Source organism: Poecilia formosa, unplaced genomic scaffold (assembly GCF_000485575.1).
Source record: "Poecilia formosa unplaced genomic scaffold, Poecilia_formosa-5.1.2 Scaffold7, whole genome shotgun sequence".
Taxonomy (NCBI): Eukaryota; Metazoa; Chordata; class Actinopteri; order Cyprinodontiformes; family Poeciliidae; genus Poecilia; species Poecilia formosa.
In genome coordinates this window covers 1,379,206-1,405,682 of record NW_006799946.1, presented here as the reverse complement: position 1 = coordinate 1,405,682, position 26,477 = coordinate 1,379,206, and the positions used below count along the sequence as shown (strand labels likewise).

Genomic DNA, 26,477 nt, shown 5'->3' with positions numbered 1-26,477 from the left:
TTTTTATTCAAAAGGTCGTATTAATTATGATGCGTGACCTCACTTCCTGTGCTGATGTGCCGGTGGGGCCTGCTGGGGGTTAATTACAGGGAAAAGCTGAATCCTTCTGCGTACAAATCTTAATGATACACTGTATTGTGCATTAATTGTTTTAGTTGATCTTATTAAGCAGCAGTCACACCACTTTCTGTAGCGGAAGATTGCACTTACCATGTCTAATATTGAAGTAATTAGACATATTATGTATTATATTGGAGGTCAAATCAGTTCTAAATAGCAGCTGCTTTCATTGGTTGGCGACATCCTGCAGATCAATATCCTTGGAGTAACCTGAAGGCCTGCTGAGAGTCTAGTGTTGGATATACACATTTAAACCCTTGCAGTGAATATAGTGCAGGATGTGGAGCATCCCAAGTCCAGTTCTTAGAACGCTACTATCATGAAACTTTTAGATGCACTCCCTCTCCAACATGTCTTCATCAAATGGCTGAATTCCTGCCCTGCAGACCTGATAACGAGCGATTCATTTGATTCAGGTGTGTTGGGAAAAAGAGGCATCTAAAAACTACAGGTTGGTGTCTCTTTAAGACTGGATTTCAGCACACTTGATCTGTAGAACGGTTTGTGAAATGTAATAGTAATAAATAATGTTCTTTGAATTGATCTGCAGTTAAACACGTATTGAGCTTTCACCTCTGACAAAGTTACACGCACTGCATCTTATTAAGAGGTATCGCTCATTCACTCACTACAAAGTACCTTGTTCAGTGTATTGTAAGCTATGACACACTTTAGGCATTTTTACTTTTTAGACTTAAAGGTTTCATGTGTAGTTTTAGAAAAACACTTTACTAATGACTGAACAAAAATCCTGTGATTCAGTTTGGAGAAAAACATCCTCCAAACACAATTTCTTTTTAGCTTATGAAGGAGTTGTGTTGACAAAATTACTAAAAAGACCACAAAATAGGCACAAAAAAAATCTACACTAAAAGCCTGCTCATGTAGATTTTTTTTGTGTCTTTTATACCCGTCAGGTATTCATTTCTGTTTCTTTCTTCTACTTTATGAAAAAGGAGCTTTGACAAAGAACCGAGTTCCCATACGGTACATGGAAATGTAGGCCAACATTTCTGCATTAGACATTCTAATTTAGTTCGTCTATCAGAGACATTGAAATTTGGTGTTTTATTACCTGTAGGACATAATCATTACAAGAAACACTTGTAATTCCTTGTAAAAAGTGATCACTTACTTTTTAAATACTGAAATTGTTTACTCATTATCCTTTCCAGGCCTAGATCAGACTCTTATTGGGTGAGCCCAAATGGGTTGTGTTCCACCAGTCCAAAAATGCAAAGCACATTCGGAGTCCATACCTACTTTGTACCCACTCAACCTGACAACTGCATTAACATGTTGACTGGGGCTTAATCCTGCATGAAATGTTTTTATTATTTACACAACTGAAGGAGAGCTAGAAGCTGAATTTTTCATCATTTCACAAAGTGGATCTCGAATATAGTGGCAAAAGGGAAATATTTAGGTCATTTGATCATGGATGATTTATGTGCCGTGTCAGCACTGTAAATAGTACGTAGAAGGAAAAGTGCCAAGCAGGTTTTAAAAGTCTTCAGATGAGATTATTTTCAGAGCCTCTTGTGTTCCCATTTACAGAAGCAATTAATGTGTTTTTTTAAGCTGTAGTGAAAAAGGATAAGCTGACATTTCATGATGCAGCTGTGAAAGAAATCTTCCCACTTTTTAAGTTGTATAGAATGGCACCTGACTTTGATTTATTCAAGAGTACTTCTTTACTACAAGTAGATTTAAATGGCTATATTTCACTGAACCCCTTCACACTTATGAAATGTAAGACTCTTTACTTTGTATCTGATGCTTTTCTCTCCTGTTTCAATCATGACTTTTTTCTGTGTTGGCAAAAAAATGCCAACTGCAGCTTACAATTTGAACTGACCATGATCTCAACGCTGTTGTTCAAAAACATCTATTATCGCCCTCATTTCAAACATTAATACACTGAAGCAGCAAAAGGGACACATCGTCGTTCTCAACCAAATCCAAAATAATTCAAACAATATTTTTTAGGAAATTAGAAATATATTTGCTCTAACTAGTGATTAAATGAAAGGGTGAAATTCATTCAGAGGATGTTGAAATACTCAGACATATATTGCAACCGCACAGAGAATTGAGATAATTAAAGTCACTTCTACCGTCTCTTATAAGTAATCTGTGCACAACCTTTCGCTAACTGGGAGACAGTATTGATTCTTCTGCTGTCTGGCCTAATCACCAAAGACGGGCACTGCAAACAGACGAGTTCCTGATGATTCAAAAGTCCTGCATGGGCTTATTTGCAATAAACCCGCGGTATTGCATAGTAAGCTTTTACACAGAGCGCATACATCACTCTGTCCTCAGTGACTGTCTTCAGAGTGAAGATCCACTAATGTTAGCTCAGCTTGAGAATTCACTGTAAATAAGTGATTGCATGTTGCAAACTCCGCTTTAATAAAACAACAAAAAAACAAAAACAAGGTTTAAGACACCAAAACAATAAAAAATATAAAATAAATATTTTGTAGGAGATCACTTTTTAGATCTGGGGTATTTTCTGTTAATACACACTGCATATAAATAAAAATTACACCATCATACCAGCTTCAACTGGCGTCTTCACAAAGTTATTTCCTTCAGTTTTGGGGTTAATAAGCATATTAAACAGCATCCTTCTTGCAGTAAACAATTAATTTTATCAGTACTATCTTAAAAAATGAGCTAAGAAGGGTTGACAAATCAATTATTCTTCCACTTTGCTATTCAACAGAAAGCTTGGCTAAATCATAAGCTGGAAGGCTGTTGAGAGTGTTTGTTTAAAGATACCAGCACCTTTACAAAAGGTAAGAAAATATTGTTAACGACTTAACTGGCAGGGAATCTACACTGCTGTTAAGTGCCTAGACTATATTGGGTTATTTTACAGAAAGTCTATTTTTTTGCAGCAAATTTATGACGAAAAGTCTTAAATTTCAAATCTAATTGCGCCCTACCTAATTGCTCTTTTGTCTCTTTATGATGAGTGGATGGGCAACGATTGATAGCCAAGTGTTGGTAAACACAACATTTCAGTGGCTGGGCTACTAACAGCTAGACCTTTGTTCATCCTGAGCATTTAATACAAGGTAATAAAACACTTTTTTTTTCCTGTCAGAAATCCTTTTATTTTTTTGTGAAGAACAAAACACATGTGGAAGACGTAGAGCGCAGTGACGATAAAAGCATGCCAGTAAAGCTGAAGTCCAACAACAAGCAGAGTGCTATTAATTTTAGATGAGAGAGGAAGTATACTTAAACCACTGACATGTATATGGTAAAACGACACATAGCTCAGTAGATATCACTCAAATTCAAGTGAGTTCTCCGAGTAGCTCACTGTTGTGTTGCTAGAGAGGCACTTTACATCATCTAGAACATTTTGACGGAAAACCTTGAAATCTCCAGTTTCCATCCTTTACCTCACAAAGAGCATTACAAATGAATATAGCTTCCTTGTAATTCAGTGAAAACGTTTTGAAGTTGATCAATAATTTCAACAATACACTTGCATTTTGGTGGTATTAACTGGTAAAAAGCAAAGTTTTAAATGGTCAAACAAAACTTTGAGCGAACAACACATTCTTTGTGGGATCAATGTTTAATGAACACTAAGTAAAGCTATTATTAATGTAAAATCTACAGCGTAGCCTTTAAGTACATAATTGTCTGCAAAGGTGCAGATCACGCCATGTGATTTTAATCAGAGTAGTTAATGTCGCTTCACCTCCAGGTCACACAAAGGTGCTTAACATTTTCCATTCAGTTAGAGTGAATAGTTTGGTAGGCTTATCTTGTCAGCTAGAAAGCACAAATGCTTGTAAGTATTAATTAAATCCCTTCTAGAGTCACTTTTAATTACACTTTCAAGGTTTAGGATGTGAAATGTTCTTACGGTGTTCTAAAAATGGCCAGAGGGCAGGTTTTTTTTTTTTTGTTGTTGCAGCGTTAAAAATTATCATAAGCACAGAAAAAAAAAAAAAAAAAAAAAAAAAGGTTTGTAGGAAACAGCACTAAGCTGGATAAGGTTAGTGCAGAACTTCAGATGTAAAGAACCGGATAGGATGGGCTATCAGCAAACGAATCGCATAGCAGGTAATAAAAGATAAGCAAATCCCTCGTTAATAATCCAAACACACAATAAGTGGAAATATCCACAAGGAGCTCAGCACAGGCCAGCGAAATGAAATCCCGAGCTCTGGGCTTGAAGGAAACAGCTGCCAGTAGTAATTTTCTGGGACTCTCAGATCTTTACCCCCAATAATAAAAAAGGATTCTGCAGGCTGTTCTTTGCCATCCAATGATAGAGTTTAAAGTTTTTCAAAACAAATTGGTTCCCAGCTGCCAGAGATAAGGAATGTCGTTCATGTTCCTTGAAACCGCTGAAAAGATCTTATCTCAAAGCTCTTACTTCTTTTAATTTATGTTTCTTGGGTCGATCAGCTGTCAGAGAGGACTTACCCGGACTAAATGGGGGTTGGTGAACAAAAGACCTCAGAAGTTGTTTGATTAGATTTTACCCACCTTGGTTTGAATCGGATCAATTCACTATTCACTATTCACTATTAGGTCAGGCTTAGGCGACAGGCCTGTTTAAATATGTTTAATAACATATTAAGTTTCAAGCTGTAGGAACTCACCTTCAATGAAGGTAACATGAGAACTTTAAAGCAACAGAAACAAACATTTAATATAAAAAAATCAGAGGTCGCTGGCTTATGATAACTGTTGTATCAGTACAAGGCCCGTTGTTGTCGTTGTTGTTTCTAAGATCTTAACGCAAATTGTCTCAGAACCTACGGTCATGAACAGCATAAGATTAATTAGTCAAAAACAAACATCAAAGATCTGAAAGGCAAGGCTCAGTGAACAAACCTGGCAAATTTAAAATAATATACACAAAAACACAAATACAAGCATCTGCTACATAGAGTTAAAACTATAGTTTTGGTTTGGAATTAATGAGACATGTGGTACCATTCAAGGAATGCACTTTTAAAATATTCACTTTGCAGGATAAATTTGTCAACAAAAAATAAAGACAAAAAGATAAAAAAGATATAAAAATTGAGATACATTTTTGGCATAGTCACATTTTTCCCCAGTGTAAACTTGTTAAGTCAACAATGTGATATAAGATGAGCTTTTGCAAATAAAATCAGAATAGCTCAAATTCAGCCTGGACTTTGTGATTTTCTTAAAGCATCATAATCCTTTGTTTGAACATCCAAATTTAAAAAAAAGAAAGAAGCAATAAAAAGTATCTTGCATCATTCTGGCATGTGAGGAATTATTTTTGGTGATATTAAGTGAGCTAGACAAGAAGGTCTTATGCTGATTTAATGTCAAATACTGGTGGAAAAATTTTTTCAGTGTATGCAATTATCTATTTCAATTGTACATCCTCACAAACAGGGGGTATGTGTTCCCTTTAAATCGTTTAGACTGGGTTGAACAACCCTCAGGACGGAGAAATCAGCCGTTTATTGAAATTAATGTCAAACCTTTTTGTACTTTCAGAAATGAGAACATAAATCCTAAATTGCTTGCCATAATTTGTCCGAGTCACGTCCAGATGAGAGCGGAGAATTGTAAAAATGCAATATAAATGCAGATCATTTCCACCTGAATCCATCTGACCAAAATTGGCTTCCCAGGAACATCGAACATTTTTTTTTTTATTTGAAGCCTCATCATAATGCGCCGCATTGTTATCCAGGAGAGCGGTGTGTTTCTCGAGGCACATACAGCGTACACCGCTGAAAGATCGCCATAAAACTGGTCATTTACAGTTGGATCCTGCACAGAGAAATGTCACACAGTGCTGGCTGAAAATGCTCCACCTGCCATTTAAAATGAAATGTGCACCCCGCTCTTCGCCCTGCTCCTTTTTCTCTCCTCCTCGTTCCACAGCACTGCGCCCGAGTGTCAAAGCTTTCTCCCCATCACGCCGCCAAGTGACAGCCTTCCCTTAAATTGTTCTTGGTTTCATTACGAAGTCAAGAGGGTGAGTAATAAATGCCAACTACTTCTCCAGCTTAATGCCATTTTTAGCAGGCCGACACTTGTTCTCCCTCTCCGGTCAACAAAAACACGGCAAGCATCAATGCGGTCCTGCAGAGCTTCTACTTATTATGCCTCTTTGTGCCCTTTCACGCTTTTCTCACTCTCCAGTGCTCTTTCAGGGATCGATAACAGCCCGGCTATGGAGGGTGCTAAGACCTTTCTCTCGTTAACACACGTCTTATTTCGGTTAGAAGAATCCCTTCCCACCTCATCCCAGCAGGCATCCAGAGGACTGTTTTGATTTTCACCCTTTCTCCGGATGGGTCTATTATTCCCGTTTGTTGGGAAGTGTGCCCCAGTTTTTGCGGGTGTCTAAACCCCTTTACATCTGCTGGATTGAGATAGCGAAGGTTTCATCTCATGGCCAAATGGGTTTTGAATAAGAACGAAAGAGTCTTTGAACCTCCCAGGATGAGGAGAATCCTGGCGCTTCTGTCACGTCAAGGATGTCTTTAGGATTATCAGCACCAACACTTACCTCAAGCACAAGAAGAGGAAGAAGGCGACGAGCAGAGCCACCATGGAGATGCAATGACCCAGGAAGTTTATGATGACAGCGATCTGGAAGTGCATCTTGCCTTTTTTCTGCAGGACGAAGAGAAACATAGGATGAGTTTTATTTTTTTGTGCATTTTTACGATTGGCAGCATTTGCATTTTCACAGATGGAGGGGGTGAGGGACCAAAAAAAGAGTCAGTTTTTGAGTTCTGCCTCCTGTGGAGGTTTTGAACATGCGTGCACAGCAGGAGTGCCAGTACTCACATTTTAATTAGAATCGGACATTATTATTAGATGAAGCCTCAAAAATGAATACCTACTGACATAAGCAGCCATATTTGTTTTGTCTTACAGTCTTGTTTCTTTGCTGCTTCTTTTTATGAATTTTGCCGTTTGTTGTGTCTTTGGTCAAATTGCACCTCACCACATGATAATTTTCAGATTTGGGAATCGGTTTCAACAGCCAATAAATTCATGTAGTTCGTCGGGTGACTCTCTAAGACTTCTTATGACTTAGCATTTTTGCTTTGTTGAATTTAACCACAACAAGTTGTGATAACAGTGAAGTGTTTTCTGAATGTGAACTTTTTATTTAGACTTTCTGTTGTTTTTGATGGTCTTGAATAGTGTGATTTTCTTTTCAACCAAACGTCAATCATTTATTATTTGTATTAAATGCAGTATTTTTATATACATAGAAAGGATACATTTCAAAACACCATTGTGAAAGGCAAAAATAGAAGAATTAGAAACAGCTATGAAAGCTGAAAACAGATTTTATGACTAAAATATGATTACTATTTGAGGTCTTAGGGCAGCTGCTTCTTTGCATACCTGATTCTTTTATTTATTTTTTTTTAGCTGAATTTTTCATTTGTCACCTTTTTTTGGTTCTGAGAGAAGAAAACGTTGCAACAGAGAATGCCAACACTTACCTCAGACACAGATCTTAGAATGAGACAAGAGATGATAGGCCCAATCACTAATACATGACCCTTCAAAGTCACCACAGAGAAAATATTTCACAAGATTTTCAAGATTCATGGCTAAAATCAGAAGCTTCTCCTCTGCTGATTTCATCTGAGACCAATTCCAAAGAGTTCAGACTAAATAAATTCACATCTCCACGTAAATTGGAGACTTATACTACTGTCCGCGACTTTGATAACCATTGTCATTGGATTTGGCCCCAACACTACCAGCATTAATCTGTGCTGTGAAGGAATTTACGTAACCTGCTGGTGTCTATCCTGAGATTAAATGCGGGCATGTTTAATCCCTACCCCATCCACTCTGAAGCGAGTCATCTGTTTCACTGTGTTTTGGTTCCCCGGCTCAAATCTGCGGCTCTTAATAAGGATGCTGTGGACACAGAGCAAGATGTCAACAGCTCTTTTCTTTCTGACTCCACATCATCCCTGATGTCTGCTGGAGGCTTTGATAACCAGCACAGGAAGAGATGTGGAAATGAAGCTCTTCTTGAATGAATCATTGGATTATAATACCGTCGGGGTCAGAGGTGGATCACAGTCACTGTGATCGGTTGGTTTTCTGATAAAGGCTGAGCTGTCTGAGCTGAATGAACAACAAATGACAGTTTTTAATTAATTTCAAATATATATTTCAATCCAAAACTCATGTCACATGCACAGTTCCGAGTGATAATCAGTTTTTGCTTTCAGAAATGTGTAATCCCTCCGGTTTGACCCGTGGCTGCTGTATTTCTAGTGCTTGTTAAGCTTCAGCGGCAGTTTGCGGCTCAGTTCAGTGGGAAACCACCAAAGAACTGGTTTGATTTTCCACAGACAAAAATCCAACGCGTAGCCACATCATTTCACCCATTTAAATATAAACTTCCTGCAACACGCTTGAGCCTCTCTCCGGTAAATTCAGAGTTGGAGGACGGTAGGGCAGCAAGGTTTCTGAGCGTTTGCCTTCATCTGCCTGAAAGCAGATGTTTCGATGTCATCAGATTACAAACGTGCGATGCAAATTGGCATTTTCAGAACAATGAACAACATTTATGGATGATCCTCCGAATGGGATTCATGGAGGATTTTTTTCCCCAGTTGCATCCAAACACCAGGTGTTGACATTCAAAGACCCAGAAAAATGTTTTAGAAACAGTTACAAACCAATGTTTTTAATTTTTTTTGTTTTTTGACAAAATTGGCCATTGCCAGAGTATACTAAATCATCACTATCACTCATGATAGTTTTACTGCTTTTTGAATTACCTTTTAACATTAGAGGAGTAGATGCCACACCAATTAACATGCTCAAAAATATTTTTAATTGCACTGTTTAGTCTTTTGTGACGACGTCCTCAGTTTCAGTGTTTTACAGTGATTTAGGTGTTGCAGTGTGATCTTAAACACTCCTGTCCCTCCTTGGCTAAATTAAAACAATGCCTCCACAATGATATATATATATATAAAAAAAATAAATAATAAATGCCAGTTATTGCCACCAGAAACAGCACAAGCAGTTATCCGGTTTGGGGAAATTACTTTTCACACAGAACTAGGTTGATCTGAATAGGTTTAATCCTGTAATTAATTAAATCATCACTGAAAAAATTATTTAGGATTTACTCAGCTTATCTTTGATTGATATTGTGATTTTTTCCTTTTTCTTTTTCTTGAGGGTCTGAAACGTTTAAGTGAGACGATAAACAAAACCAGCAGAAATCTCTAATGGGAAAAATCTCTTTTCGACTGCATGTAGTTCTGTACTTGTTTGACCTAATTATTCTCAGCAAGCTGCTGTTTTCTAACTAGAGCTTTTCCACCTTATAATCACTAGATATCCAATAAACTTATGTAAAAGAAACACCTCGTTAAGCAAGCCTTGCTCCGGCAGTTTTATGGAATGAAAGCAGAAGTTAGGAAGGGTGGTCTTCTTCTTGAAAAACACTAAATAGTCCAGTACCAGACACTGCCTTGTGCCGGGCTGAGTAACCCTTCAGGGACATAACTCAAGAACACAGGGGGCTTTAAAATGCAGAAACCAGGGATGGGCTTGAGAGACAACAAGAGGATAATATAAGACCCTCTCACCACCAGCCTCAGGACTCAAAGTATGTGGGCCACGAGAGGCAAAACTAAACCTGACACACTTTCTGTCTACCACAAAGACACTGAGAAAACAACCGCAGGCAGCACCCAAAAAGGGAATAACGGTTTTATCTACTCAAACAAACTTCCTAATAAGCGTTTGATCCACTCATTTTGTCTGCCTAGAAGGACCTTTGAACGTTTGCCTCCTCCAGTACGTATTACCGCAGCAGTCGGCTTATTATCGAGTTGGTATAGCTTTAGTTATACCAGTTGTCAGTCGTTCATGCGGAACGACTGACACCACCATTAAAGGTTCCGAGTGTAGCTGAGGTTTCCTGCCACGCGCAGAACCAACTTCTTCCTTCATTAATAAAACGAGGGATCAAAGTCAACACCGACGTGTCGTCCTCTGGCTGGTTTTGGTTCTGTTCGCTCAGATCTAAGATGCCCCTGACATTCAGCCATTTAAAAATGCCGACTCAAACACCTTCACAGAGAAGCTCCTTCCCCTCCGTGTCAGTCACTCTGCGGCTGGCAGCTGGTGATTTATTTCACGGCTACAAAAGCAGGAAAAAACAAACAATTTTCAAAGGTCAGACACTCTATATCCATCTTCTGTCTGGATCGATTGAACATCAGAGTCTAACTTTTTTTTTTTTAAAAGCCCTAACTGACGGGTTTCAGTTGGAACAGCGTTTCTACATCTCCGCAGACGTTTGATGGCTGCAACCAAAGGACATGCCTGCAGAGAGAGGATAAAAATATCAAAGGAGGTGATATTTTATACGCTTCTTACTGTCAATAAACCAGCAGATACTGATTCCACTAACGCATACAGCCCCCGACAGGAAATATGAAGTCCTGTCTCTTAGAGGAAGAATGAAAAAAAAATGTACTTAACAGCTCAATATTCTGGCTTTTCAAACCACACTGCACACATCTAATTGTGGTAGAGTTCTTGCAGACCACAAAGGGGCAAACGTTGTCATTTTACACTCACAAAAATAGTGCTGCACAGTAACAGATTCGGTTACAGATTCGGTTAAATTGAGTTACAGAAATACTGCTAAATGCTACTTGGGCAATATCGATCATGACTAGCCTGCGGTGTCTCAAAATTTGAACTTTTGCAACTAAGCCAGCAAATTCTGTTACATCAAGGGGAGTGGACGTCAATCCAACAAACAAAAATAAATATTACTGTCATACTGAATCTCCATGTCTGGTGCTTTAAATAACAAACACCCTATATTACTACATACTGATATTGCAAGATTGTAATTCAACTATTGCACAGCTCTGTATAAAGCCTAAAAATACTATGTGTATTGGGGAAAAAAATCACAACTTGCATTCCCATAATTTCCCAAAACATATAAATTATTTTTTTAAAAAGCACACAGTACCTGAACAACTACAGCTGTACTTCAGAGAGTACAACTACAGCTGTACTCTCATGAACAAAAACAAACTGTTTTTGTTCATGAGAGGAGTGTGTCTTAATGGCTTTGGATAAAGAGCTGCGACTAAATTAGACATAAATCAGGCCGTTATGCATCAACTCAACCCACCATCTCTTCCACTGATCATATCCCCATCTCCATCGTCTCTTTCTAACCGACTTTCTAACCACACGGCCAGAGACTTAAAGAGGAGCAAAAAAGCAAAGGAGGTGGATTAGCATTGCTCGCTACCGACTGATGGAGTCGTTAAGGACACATTTTTGGAAAGTTGTTGCTGCTCCGTGGAAATTGAGTCACAACACTGTCAACCAGCAACAGTCTTCAGTCAGAGGCCTCCCCAGATTTGGTGCAAGACTGACTGCTACCGCACAGCACAGCATTACCATTCACAGTGAATCTTTAAAGATCCTTGCGTAATATGAGTTAAAACAACTAATATGAGTTAAAACAACTACTAATTTCCCTTTGGGATAACTAAAGTATTTTTGAATTAAATTTGCATTACTTAAGGTGCACCGCTAAGCCAACAAAGCAGCTACCAAAGAAGAATAACATAAAGGTTGTGAAGTCGCCATGTCAGCATCCAGACTTCAGGGCTGCAAGAAATCTTTCTATCAGCAGCCAAAAAAAAAGAAAAAAAAAAGAAACTAAACTAAAGGATTCAGACATTTCTGAAAGAAGGAACAAATCACAACACTTCCTTATTGAGTTTACTAATAAAAAAGTTTCTCACAAACAACCACATATCCACAGTTGTAGGTTTTTTAAAAAGGTAATCAGGTTTACTGATAATATTTTGGGTGAAAACAAACGTTGCACGACATCGCACAAAGCTGAGCTGCCATCTACTACATGATTAGGTTAGGATGGGAATAATTAAGAGTATTATTCTGCATTACTGTAGTCCGTGCCTTGAAGAATTCAAGCTAAAAGTGGAGCCGAGGAAAATGTAGCAAAGTACTAAATCTGGTGCTTTTTAGCTCCAGAATCTTCCTCCTCAAAGTCACAAACAAAGTTCAGTAGATAGCTGTGATTTCTATCTCCAGCTTCAAAAGAAAAGTATCGCGCATCAACCAAGAGCAGTAATCTTGTATTTTTTGCCAGCATTGCTAGTTTTAGAGCTTTGAATCTGCTGAAAAAACATAAACTACTACGGATAATTCAAAGAGGTACCTCTTTGAATTAGAGTCACATCCTGCGCACCTCCACAGCCCCGCTCCCGCAACCAGAAGCTGTTAATTCATCATTGATTTATGGTCACAGAGGTAGCTGTGAGGTTAAAGCGCTCACAATTCATGTGCAGGGAAAGCGCCATTAAATCAACATTTGATCAATACTCCGGACGACTGTGCCACACAGCAACTTTCCCAAAGGAATATCTTAAATCAGATGAGAACTGGAGAACAATCTCCTTTTCATCTGACCTCTGAACCGCAGAAGATGCCTGATTTTCTATGGTGATAGCAAATAAGAGCAGCACTGTGCTCATTAAAGTCGCTTTTCCTGAAGGGAAAAAACAGACAGTGGGAATCGAGGACGGTGATTGGTGAGTTGTTGAAGCCAAACAAACGCGACAGTAATATCTGAGATAAGTGGATATGAGACTGAAACAACTTTAAGTCCGGTATTCTTATTTTGCTCAGTTTTTGATGCTCGGCTGCAGAGAAAATACTTCTTACTGTTCTCTCGATGTTGTATAATTTTATCTTTTTGATTAGATTCTGTCTCCCTGTTTTCTTTTCTTTGCTCGTTTATGTTTACTTTCTTACGTTCTGATCTCTGCAGACAGATGGTCCGTCGCTAATCAGCCCACCTGTCCTTTGTTAGTCTTTAAATCTCTCAGCCTATTCAGTCAGATGCTCATCTCGTCTCAGTCGTCCGATACTGCAATGGTTCGTTTCATCCCCCACGAAGCTCTGCTTTTCTTCTTGATTTACTGCTAAGACAGCTTCTTTTGTTTCCAGTTAATTTAATAAAGTAATTTTGTTCCACCTACTTCCTGCCTTTATTTCTGGTATTTGCTTTTTCGCCCCCTCTCTCTCCTCCGAACTGTTGCAAGAAGAAAAAAGCAGGGACTGTCTTCTCTTGGGGCAAATCTCCCGGCTCTCGCCTTGGAATGCCTCAGTGTTCCCAAGACGGATTACAGCTAATATTTACCACGTTTTCTGAGTGTGCTCAAAGACGAACTGAACTTCTAGAGTAGAACATCTTGTGATCGGTTTTGATTCTTGATAATATTCTGAAGAAGAATGACTCTTCATTCTGCTTGGATCACATCTTCTCTTCACTAGAAGAATCTGTAGAGTTTCTAATCTCCAGACCTGTCGGTGAAAGCCCTTCGCTTCCAGTTTTAGCTTAACTTGTGGATGGGCTGATATTTTATCCATTTCTAAATAGCTCTGATAGATGAGTGATTCAAACAACAACAACACACTGCTTGGTTATGCCTGACTGGGCACATAACCAACAAGTGAAACTTCTGGAAAAAAAAAAAATACATCAGTTAGGGAAGCATCCACCACTTTCGCTTGATGCAACACTCAAGATCGTCTTTTCTGGGAATAATCATCAGTAAACGTACGCTATTTGCACAGCCTGCGTGTGCAAAATTTGGATTCAACAGATGGTCGGGCGGAGCAAAGCAAGCGCGCCGAGTCACATGTTTCCATCGTGTAATTCTGTATTTTACGTACAGCGCAAATCCATCAGACGTCTAATTGTCACAGCCTGATTTGGGTCAGAGTGTTCAGTCGGTAGCTCTGTCCTAATTAAAATAAGCGCTCGTCACGTAATAACAATGAACCATCCAGGTGGAGGCTGAGACAAAAAAATAAAAAATAAATAAAAAATTGTGCAAATAGATAACAGCAACATGTGCAGGGATAAAAATCTGGAGCATAGCAGGATCAGAGCAGCAGAATCCATGCGGCTCTCTAGGGAAAACACTTAGGAGGGAAACGATCACTGCTGCTGTTCATTTTATGGAATATAGACAAGAAACAGTTTTAAAAAGGGAAAAAGTTGATGAAAAGGAGTAGGAGCTCCCACTAACCCATGAAACAAGTCATGCAACCAAGGCAAGATGGCTCTAAAGTCATCCTACAATGCACATTCAAACTCACTCATTGTGCTTTGAAGCAGATTCCTCCCAGTGACGCTCATGGGCGATGCACAGTCGATACTTTTATTTTTAGACTCCCCCCCACATCCCCCTTGAGCGTCTCTGAGGACGCAATCTTTGAGAAACCAAACCCTGAGTCCATATTTACTATAAATACGCCTGAAGCCAAACGGCTCCTTCCACTCCTAACCTTGCCTTTGTTGTTGCTGTTGTCGGGTTTTTTTTTTTCTGATTAAAGTGCAGGGTCCCTGCTTTGAAGACGAACTCCAAAAGGCCCCATTAATCAGGAGACATGCATGCAAACAGCACACTGTCAAGTCTTACCTCCTCATGAAGTATGGCCTTACACATGGAGTAGTTCCCCTTCAGCGCCCACGTCCCATTTTCAAGACATTTCCTATAAACGTTATCTGCACGGAGGGCAAGACAAAAACAAACAAGAGATTATTCATAAGGGCTGAAGTGACTTGTTTTCTGTTTGAGTAATATTTTAGCACCTAGCTTAGAAATGTAACATACACCACAAGACAAATTCGATTGCGCTCCTTGTAAAGATGTGTAAAAAAGTCCTAGGGAAAAAAAAAAAAAATTCAGTGCTCATTTGCAGCAGCATAATCTCGCAACGAACAATGCAGGAAAACATCTTTGTTAATGGGACGGCTCTTAGTATTCTCCTATAACACTTCACAAGGTGGGAACATTTGGAGAGACGTATTGTTGGAGCACTCAGGTTTCTTAAAAACGTAGGGTTTCTAGGATGAGATATTTTGCGTCACGGTTAATCATTTGTGTTTTCTTGGTCGTAAGCTTTCAAATTTTTCATTTTGTTGAAACACACAATTTCATTTCAAATATTCCGGCATAGAAAATTTCACGACGCCGTGCAATCGAGCAGGAGATTTGGAGGGGAAATGCACCCACACGACTGGGTGGCGAGATGGACGTGGGTCTTCAACCAGCCCAGCTGCTGGTGATTTAGCTAAAAACAAAGATTTGCTACATTTGGATTCCTTTATTGGATTAATCAAATAAAAGTATATATATATATTTTTTTTTATTCTGTAATTTTAAACTGATTTCTAAGGGGGTATATATTTAAAATAAAATTCAGAACCTGGGTTTTTATCTATATTTAATCTGTAATTTCTTCATTTCCCAGAGAAAAAAATATTTATTTTTTTTATTTTCTCTGTGCACACGTTCTCCATAAAATACATACGATACTGGAGTATTTTTTTTAGTTTTTTACACATCTACATTTGTCCAAGTCTGTAAATGGAATTTTCCGCTCGTTGTGTCACCGTGACCTTTTTCCGCTTTTGATATTAATAAGAAGAGATGTCATTAGAGGTATTTGTAAAAGCTGTGATTTTTCACACGTTCGCTCTCAGGGTAGTGTACCACTCTGTGCCTCAACTTTGCCGTTAAATTGTACGTTTAGCCCCGATTTATTCTCAAATGACCTACATTAAACATGTATTTCCGCATCACATTAGCCTCAATCACTGTCAGCATATTCCCAAAACATCTCCACTGTTAAATGAGAGGAAAAAAAAGAAAAAAAAGGACCAAAGTCAAATAATAAGCTTGGGTTTTATTTATTTTCTGGCAGGAAATAAAAATGCTACCCACCACTTGATAGAGCAGCTATGGAATATTGGAAGGAGCTGTGATGAAAGAAGTGACAAATGATGAGGAAAATTCAATTTTTCAAGCAGACTTGCTGGATCATAGCTCAGCACATGCATTAAATGAAAGAAATGAAAAAGGACAATGTGGAGCTCAAAGGCATGGAAAGAAGTAATTTAAAGTTAAATAAAGTGAACAACTTTTTCCTAATATAACCTTAGCTATAAACCAGTAAATTCCTGCATCTGGTATTTTGTAAATGACCAGCTAATTAGGGCCTGAAATGCAATTTTCTTCTGCCTTTGTCTGTTAATCACACTTTAACACTGCAGGTCACTACAAATATTAATATCAGACATGTGTACACAAGTAACATGTGGGAAATTAAACGTAGCTGTTCAAAAACATATTAATAGCATAATTTATAATTTAACAAACAACTGCTTTCAAATATAAATGAAATATAATTTAAAAACACTTCATATCTACTTATCTTCTATAATAAGACATTTTTCTTGACAAAAAGGCAAAACGAGAATAAATCTGCAAGGTGATACAACTTTTCACTTCCTTTAAATGAAATGGATTTGAAAGTCAGAATACATTTTTAGAATGCAGAAAAAAAACAATTTCTCTTCTTTAAAGCAGATAAAGAAATGACATGAAAGCATCTGAAAGATGTAACCTTTAGATTTTACTGTAACTCATTCCCTTCGCTCTCATACTGATCAATCTTTTTTTTTTTTTTTTCCCAGATATAATCATAAATGTCAGGCTGCTAGGGAGCAAATGTCCCTCTCGGGCTTCGAGCGGCGTGAACGTGAGCGCTACGGCCGATCTTCATGTGCCGACTTACTTCTGCCATAATAATGTTACGTGGCTGCAGCATAAAAAATTCAGCACGGGTTTGAGGGATTATTCATCTTCAGGTCAGGTTCTCTGTCAGCCTGGTGAGCGGCGAAAGCAGACCGGCTGACACTTCGTTCTGCACAAGGATATTTTTCACAGAGGTTTAATAGACAGTTTGGACCCTGAGCTTGTGACCGGTCGCCTCCGTGGGTCATCGAATGTCTTCCTGGTGACAGTTTTTTGTTGTTTTTTTCCTTGCAGAAGGGAAGTTTGTGGTTAAAAAAATTCAAATATATCAAAATCGGGAAATATTACAACTTCACAACGGCATCTCCTTCAGAGATAAGCTCTTTAGGAGTGTATATGAAAAAAAAATCCCATCAGTATGAAGGTGGATACCGGAGCTGGGGGGCTGATGACCCAGAATGTATGTTTTAATAACTAAAAATGTTTGGGGCGGGCCAGAGATAAAATGGGATTGGGTTGCCTGAGGGCATTAATGTTCAATGAGCTGGGTAAAAATAGCAGGTTGACACTGTAAAGGGACTGTCAGACCCAATCAAGATTACCTGGCTTGTGATATTCCCTAAACCACAAATGCAATATCCTAGAGAGCTTTAAAATCTGCCTGTGGAGAATTACGTCAAAGTCAGAACAACGTTGTGTACTCAACGGTCTGAAAAAAAAAAATACTAATTCATAAAGTCAGTTTCAAAAATACTTTCAAGGGTACCTTAAAAGATTTGAGTGCACTGTAAAAGTTTACCACCTGTGTTATTTTTTGTTTATTTTTATCTATATTTAATTTGTAACCACTTCATTTCCCTGAGATAAATCGATTTTATTCAGCTTTTATTTTATCTGTAGACCCCGTTCTCCATAAAATCTCTAATTTTCACCTTTTACTCAAGCCACACTTGCATAACATTGAAAGAGTACACAGCTGCCCTCGGGGCTCTTTGTTCAGGCTTCATGCAAATATATTGTAGCCGAAGCAATAAAGTCACATTGCGTCCCATTTAGAAAAACAAAGCTGGCGCGCAAAGCAATTGTGTAGAAGCTAATATAAACAAAGATGCATCAATGAGGTCACAGAGGATAGTTTTGAAAATGGCTTCAAGGTGTGGCACTCTTAAAAAACACGGTTTTAAACTCACTGCAAATTGCAGTCTTTAAAATGTTCCCGCTGTTCTTTTTATAGAGGGTTTGTGAGCGCATGGCTGCTGGAGGCTGCAAGTCAGCAGGTTAAAAACAAGGGAATTCCCAAACAAAAATGAAAAAGAGAGAGAAAACTTGCTAAAAAATATGTACTCTTATACCACTCAATGCTGCATCTCTTAATTTTTTAAAGATAATTCAAGTTTTCTCAAAATAAAAACTGTTTGCAACAAGCTTTGAGAGTCTCTGAGTAAGGTTGCCAGAGAGAACAAACCAGGACTTCTGGAATAATCTTCTTTAGACACATGAGTTCATAAAGTCTGGACATCAGACCAGAGGAAATGTTTGAAATAAACTTTAAACCTCCTACGGTGATCTGTCCGGCAGCTGTTTAATGTTTGGTGGTTGACTTGGCCAGCTCTCAGAGAATGCACCACGAATTCTACTGTATCAGAGATGAATGGAGGAAAATGTGAGATCTGTCAAAAAGGTCAAAGTTGAAGCAGAACTGGATCATTGAACATGACAAGTTTTGAGAATAAAAACAATCAGAAAATGTAAGGTCTGTGTGAGGGCCTTGTTCATGATTTCATTGAGATTCTCTGCAGGGATTTCAAACAGGCTGTACGTTTAAAAAAACAAAACAAAAAAAAAACCCTTCAGATATCAGGAATGGGACAAGATTTTCTTTGACACCATTTCTCACACTAGTGTCAAAGACTACTTGATGCTAAAAAAAAAAAAAAAAAAAAGGAATGGGACAAGATTTTCTTTGACACCATTTCTCACACTAGTGTCAAAGACTGCTTGATGCTAAAAAAAAGAGCTCACTGAAGTTAGCTCAACCAAAATGCCGCAAAATGGTGTCCTTACTTTTTTCTCAGCTACAAAACGCATTTTCGTTTCAATTTCTTGCTTAATGAATGAAGTAAAACACACTGCAATTCAATCCCATTCTTTTCCAGAGATAATTTTAAGCAAGTCTCAAAGACGTCCCAGTCGTGCAGCCAGAAGCTTTGAGGAACAAATGTTGAAGCTTTCAAACAAAGCAGCGAGACCTTGAAATGAATTCTTCCTGGCACTGCACTCAGAATGATTTATAGCAGTTAAGCATATGCAGTCTGTTCCTCCACGCAGCTCATATGTAATAAGGTAATGAAGTGGGCTTTCTTCTTCTTTTTGACATTGTCTGACAGCTTGCATCTGAGGAGAGGAGAAGGGTTTAATAGCCGCAGCTAATTAAGATTGATTTAACGACAAAGGCAACAATTTCATTTGCTGCTTATACAATTAGTGATGCTTCCTGCTGCTACAGATGCGACAGATCTGAGCTGTGCGATTCGGGAACCTCCGTTGCTTCGCGAAGGAAAAGTGAGGAGGAAGATTTATATCGGTGTCTCGTGTGTATGTCGAGTGCTGATGTATCATTAGAATGCATTTGGCTGAGATAAGCAAAACAGAAGGGAGGAGGGTGACACAGTAAGCGCGGAAAACGATACACAAACATTTCTCAAGCGCAGTATCGCAACCATCTTCACAGGTTTCACTATGAAAACTGATTACTTTTGCAAAGAGGGAACCTCTGAGCATGCAAGAAAACCCCCCTTCCCCTAAAGAATCAAAATAAAACAATAACCCGTGATGATGAAAGGCTTTGGAGAAAGAAAGGGCTTGTCCTGCACCCTGTCTTTATATATAAAAAAAGTTGACTTAAAGTGATGACAATAAATAATAAAAGAACCACGCATACAGTAAGATTCTCATATGGCTTTGTCAACAAATATTTGAGACAGGGACGAGAAAACAGTGGGACTTTGTAATGCAATTACAAACGTCTCATGGAACATTTCACTGGTAATTATATTAACTGGCATCAGGACAGTCACAGGATTGCTTGTAAAAACAACATGGAACAAAGGCCGAGTCTTATAAAGAGAACGATGGGGAGGGGCTTACATCCCTACAAAGGTTTGTGTGAAGAAATGCATCCCAGTGAAAACTGATTTCATCATGTTTTGCTTAACACATTAATTAAAAGAACCATCATTACATGGCTCATGGGAAAAGCATGAAAACAAATACTGAACCAAGCCTTCAGGCAGCGCTGCATCGTGAAAGGGATGCATATCTGTTGTGGTTATCTTTGCATTGGGGTCAGTAAGACTTTAGGAAACTATCATCAGGGAGAAAAGTTCAGTTCTGTATCCAGAAAATTCAATTACCGTATTTTCCGGACTACAGAGCGCACCTCACGCAGAACCTGCGTCTCCAACCATGGATTCCTTCACGCCAAGCTTACGTACAGTGGCTATCGATCTGTACTGTCAGATTGATAGCCTTCAACTTAAAAGCTGCATCACATTAACTTCTTCGTGTAGTTTCCATGATGAGGGGGTGAGTTTGAAAACATTTCTCCGTCGTGCCTGTTGCTAACATGTGCTTGCTCTAAATGAAAATTAGCACTTTCTTCTTTGATTTCCAATTTTGACTTCAAATGATTCACTTCCTGCTAAAGAGCCCTCTGGAGGTTGAAAAAAAAAAAATCCACAGAAAAGCCGCACCGGGATATAAGCCGCATCGTTCAAAACGTGGGAAACAAGTAGTACGAAAAATACGTTATGTCCATCAAACAAGGAAGGATTATAACCAGCCCTAGAGACGATTCAGTGCTTTCTGGGCCGTAGTACATTTTAGCTTAGGCTTTAAGGTGAAATGGAGAATTATTCAGAAATCTGGCCATTGAAAATGTGAGATCACACTGAAACATCAAATTCTCTGGTCTGAACGAAGAATGCTCATTATCCAAGTTCAGGACCAGGACTGGTGAAGGTGCAGAGGTGAAGTGTTACACATTGAATTGGTAACTTTCACATACGTGATGCTCCACTAGTGCTGTTCTCCAGCCTATATTAACCCAAGCCTCTTGTTTATGAGGGGAATGATGCATTTCAAGATAATACAAGCTTCACTGATTCAGAAAGGAAGCGTGGCAAAGCAGAAAGAACGTACTGCATATAGTTAGAGATGCACAAATCAGGCTTTTGCTGGTTATTTTTAGTGGTCTTTGAGCTCGCCAATTCAGTTTCAGAGAAATTGGACAAAAACATGCTGTACAAAAATAACTACAGGAGATCCTTCTTGCTTATAGAGATCAGCATTTACGACTACTCTTTGACCAAACTTGTATTATACGAGTTACAACAGCATGTTGTATAATAATAAAGTATTTCTGAACCAAACTGAACTGAAAAGTGAACGATGTGAAGTCAAGTTACAACCAAAATATGATCACTCATTAATATGGTGGCATTCAAGATAGATGTTAAAAAAAAGTGGATTTTAACACCAGCAATTATTAAGAGTTGAAGAAACAATCAAATTGATCTTAAGGCATAAAGGCAAAATCTTTCAGGTACAGCTGATATTTGAAATATCTTCTCCAACTTTTAGAGATACTAAATAATAGGATTTTTTAGTTTTATTTAAAATTATTTTTAAGCACATCAGTAGTCTGCAGTGTTGCATCAAATCACGGATAGACACAAGCTAATGATTCAGTGCAAAATGGTATAAAACAACCGCAGTGTCCTGCCCGGTGACAAGGTGGCCCACAGCTATTGTAACTATCCTGTGATATCCAGAGTGTTGATGGTTAGTGTTCAGGTCTGACCCAATTCCACAGATGTTTGATCTGGGTAGAACTGGGCAACCTTGCTGATCGTGCCTTGTTAAAAAGACTACCAGGGAGCTGTTGCAGCACAAGTTAGACGAGAGGATGAAGGGTGGCACTGACGTAGTGCTGTGCTGTCAGGGTCCCTCAAATCATGACCAGAGGTGACCCAGATCTTGATGCACAAAGAAACCCTGGTGAATTTCTCCACAACACTGCCACGTTATGCATACAGACAAGGGCCATCTGTGGTCAGCAAAACCAAGATTCTATAGTCAACACAATTTGATCTCACTCATCTCCCAGTCATGGTGGCATGTTTGGCGGTGAATCCACAGGTCTGTTGATCCTACCCATTGACACACAGAGACTGTTGACCCTGGTGGTTGTAAATAATCCAATATGTGTATCTTGAAGACGGATGCAGAGGTCATAGTATTCTTTAATGAACCGAGTGTGAGTAGGTGAGAGACGTAAATATTTGAGACACCCTCTAAAAATGCTGAGAAATTCAATAGGTCAAACACCAAATATACCTTATTAATAAGTACAGAGGAAACCATCTTAGGACTAACACAGAATCCATGGTTTCTTAAACTGACGGCACACCCCCATCGCATTCCTGTTGTCCAAGCGTGACATCTACCTTGCTCTTCCAGAACGTCAAGCTAGGACTGCAGGAGGGTTTTAATCTGCAGACTGGCAACAAGCAGTAAGGATAGTCGAAGTCCGCTGGTAAATCCTGCCATGTACTGTCGATTGTTTTGAAAATAGTCCGTGAAAGGATTTGCACAAAGTACAATTTTCTCTGGCAATGTGGCTGGGACATTGAAATTGACAAGTTAAATGAAGCCAAACAGTCCTGTTTTCCGTGACTGGGAAAATGTCCATGGACACATGTTGTTCATTACAAATAACAACAAAACCCGTGTGTTTTCCAGCAGCCATTGTACAGCGCACACAGTGATAGAACCAGCTGGGTAAACATGCTCATCTTCGAAAAATGAAGTGAGCGGAGCTCCGCTAGAGCTGGTAAGGGGCTGGGGTTGCTAGGTGAGAAGCAGTGCCCAGTCATTGTGACTAAATAACTGGGAGGTTTTTGAAAAGGTTTGTTTTCCAGTCACCAACAAAACATTTAGCTATTGCCAAAAAGCGGCTGGGTGATTTTACTTTATTTTTTTAGCACTTGGACTGTTTCTAGAAGCAGTAAAGACCCAAATGGAAGTACAAAATGTGCAAAGAAATTTGCTTAATGGGTCTCCTTTAATCATTACTTCTAATAGAATTTGCCGAGCATGTGTTCGAGTGCACATAACAGCTGAATCAAATTAGCTGGATTTAGAAGGAGCCTTCACAACAGTAGTACTTTTGTTCCAACAGTCTTGTCAAGCTTGTCATCTCTACTAAAAGTAAAACAGAAAACATTCCACGTGATAAACTACATAACCATTAAAACAAGTAAATATGTCGGTCAACTGTGAACTGCTCCAGAGACCTCCGAAGGTCATAGCTTGATGATGCCACCATTACCACAACATCTGGAAACAGCAACTATGAGATCCAGGGGTTCTCAAACCAGGCTATGCCTTGAGATTTTGTCCATTAAAACCAGAAGCAGCCCTGACGGAGTCCACCCTGCATTATGAAGAACTTAATATCCAGAATGCTTACACAGCTCTGGGTTTGGCGCATCGGGGACCAAAAAGCTTGTAAAGGGACCGCAGCGTCCCAAACTCCTGCAGCAAACCCCCAAAAGGATGCATCGGGGGAGTATGGTCATAATCATTTTTCAGAGCCTTGAAACACATGTGGACTGGGCAATCAATTTCCCATGACCCCCTCATCGACTCTGCAAGGATAAAGGTCTGGTCCTCTGTTCCACAACCTGGGGAAAAACTACACTGCTCTTTGTTAGTTCGAGCTCTGACAGTCAGTCATAATGTCCTTTTTCCACTGCAGCTGAAAAGTGTAATTGCTCCCCTCTGTTAATTCCTTTCAAAAGGCTCCAAATAAAAACACCACCCTGGTCTGCCATGGGAAATTTGTTGTTGGCCGAGATTGAAAAGGCATGTCATTCATGACAGCCCCATAATGTCCAATGAATTCAGCATCTCTGAGCCAGACCTGGTACCTGCCAGTTGAGAAATCTTTTTATTTTTTTAACTATGCTGGGGACTCAGCCGTCTCCACAGTCCACAGATGTTTCAACACTGGAGTGGAGGTGAGTATTAAAGAGCTTCCTCCACTAATCAACGTGTCACCGAGGCCGAATGAAAGTCCTTTGCCATAACTTCTCTCATTTCTTCTCTTTGACCATAACCAACCACGTCGAGAACAATGAATATCTCCAATTTCTCTGAACCTTTGAAACATTTTAAGCCTGAAATAAAAAGGAATCGGGAGAGCTTTTCCTGTTTTGAGTCCCTGTGCTTGATAAAGTATCTGCACTATGACATGACATCCGATGCAAATCTATACTCTCTGTGCTATGCCAAAATGTATGTTCAATATGTTAAGCTAAACTTTCTCTGTACAATGCCAAATCAAATAGTGTCTGTGTTATGTGAAGCTGCACTCCAAATGTGCTTTGCTAAGTTAAAATGAGCTAAGTAAATTAACTGTAATTGTAGCATGTTAAATGCTAGAATGTAAACAAGCATCTGTAAGAATTACTGGAAACACATAAACTAGACAATTTAACAAAATGTTTATCTCCATTAGTAATCAAAACGATAATGCTATGCATTGTTTGCGCATAAAGGTTAATCCCTGACGTTTTGTGGGGAAACCGGACCTCACTTTATTAAATTTACAGGGCAAGCTCTCAGCTGGCCGTGCAACATGGACGAAATAAGATTTCCCACTGTGCCTTCTGCTGAGACGGTGGCAGTAACACCTCTTTATTACCATTCTCCTGCAGTCCTCTCAGGATGTGAGCCACTGACGGCGTCGTAAAGCGCCTTTGCACGGGGTCGCAAGCTCAAGGTCCCTAAAATAACTGCTGATTTTATGTAGAGGCTGCTGTCAAACCGGACTTCTGCCACGAGTTTCAATCACAACACCCCAAAAATGCCTCCAGAGACTCTGAGATGGCTCACGTCGCATCTCTTCGTTTGAGGAGATGCACGCGACACGGTAAATATTATTTGTAACATTTGCTTCGTTATCTGCCTCTGCATGATAATGTGTATGACAAGAGCAAGGTTAAAAATCCCACTGGAGCCATGCACGCTGAGCCCAAATTATCCCCTTTGCATTTTAATTTTAATTCTAAACATCACACCGGGCAAACAAACAAGCTGCTTGGTAACAAATACGATCTCACACAGAGGGTCGCCTCTGCGGCTAAAAATGCGGGACAGAGCAGAAGTGTGGCTGTAATTGTACGCCCCTTGCAAGCAAATATGCTGACCCAAATTTCGTCACAGTGGCTTAGCTCTCCAATTCTATTGGATCAATGGCTGTGGCTAAGAAGCGTCTTCCTCCTCTGCGCATCCGAAGCAGGGGTCTAATTAACGCCCGCATCAGCACAGAAGAAAAGGACATGTTATCTGCACTAATTGAGAGCAAACTGCAGTGTTTCTCGCACAACCGTGGGGGCAAAACAAACTATACAAATCAAAGCTGTTTACGTGTGCATACAGGACGTTTCATATGAGTCAGACACACAAACAAATGATCGTCAAGCGGAGCCCGGGGAGGCAGCAAACATGGATACAAATGTCAGGAAAAACTTAGAAAAATACATACATGACAAGGAAGGTTAAAGGGTTTTGAGGATGTTTTTTCAATAACCCATCAAGTCAAGTAGAAAAGAAAATGACTAAACTACTCAGGCAATAACAGTATATTTACATAGACTACAGAAAATGGCGCACAACTTGTTTTACCTCATTAAATCAGACCAATCTTTTCTAGTTTCATGTCATTTAAGATGCTAAAAATTATTTCTAGTTTTTAAATACATGAAAAATAGGTGAGAGATATTTTTGGAGATTTTTTTTAAATTATATTTTCTGCAAAGTCAGACATTTTTAGAACATGAGTTTACCTTTTAAATGTTCATTAAAGCACAAATTACATTTTGCCTTGCAATATTCTGACAGGTTACTTAACATTTAGGTTAGCTGGAGAATGTATATAAAGTTAGCTGGTGCAGAAAATACAGTATTTAGGTATTTTATTCTGGTATTAAAGGCTGGACAGGAAGTAACTTGACTGCTAAAATGTTTCTTTTTTTCATTTTGCCATCTGATTTTGTTTTATTCAAAAAATGTATGTATCTGTACTCACTGGGAATTAGGCAGGAAGAGATTCTTGTGACAATAACCTCAAGTTGCATGTTCAAGTTTGTCACTATTAAATAAAATCTGACCGCGGTTGAAGGTAAACACCTCTTCTCTCTAAAAGAATATGGAGGCACAAATCAGATTTACAACACTGCAACCATCAGCGTTTTGAGACAATGTCTTATGGACAAATGCATGCATCTGTCAGACAGATAGTCAGACATCTGACAGTTGAATGTCTTCGTACAATGAGGAGTTGATGGATGACATGGTTATGCTAATTTTTGGTTTTCTCCAAACATGCGACTGCATTATGTTCAAACATCTCTACTTTGGTCTCATTTGTACGGAAACATTTACTGCCACGGCTCGGAAATAAATTCAGGAGCAGCATCTCGCTGTAGCGAGAAAGTTACTCGTTAAAATGAGAAAACCTCGTCATAAGGAGATGAAAAACTCATTAAAATGACAAAATTTCTCATTTTAACGAGATAAAAATCGCACTCCTCCGACTGATTACAACTTCTTAAAAACGCATGAAAGAGCTCATTCCTTCTT

At 39.0% G+C, this 26,477-nt stretch overlaps 1 protein-coding gene across 1 annotated transcript in view; it reads right to left on the bottom strand.

Moving 5' to 3' along the window:
* LOC103151070 (corticotropin-releasing factor receptor 1-like) overlaps window positions 1–26,477 on the bottom strand; it is a 78,646-nt gene that overhangs the window by 17,988 nt on the left and 34,181 nt on the right. The window contains exons 5-6 of the mRNA XM_007570916.2: window positions 14,649–14,734; window positions 6,662–6,768 (exon numbers count right to left, since the gene is read on the bottom strand). Coding sequence (XP_007570978.1) covers window positions 6,662–6,768; window positions 14,649–14,734 — 193 coding nt within the window. The remainder of the gene's footprint in view (window positions 1–6,661; window positions 6,769–14,648; window positions 14,735–26,477) is intronic.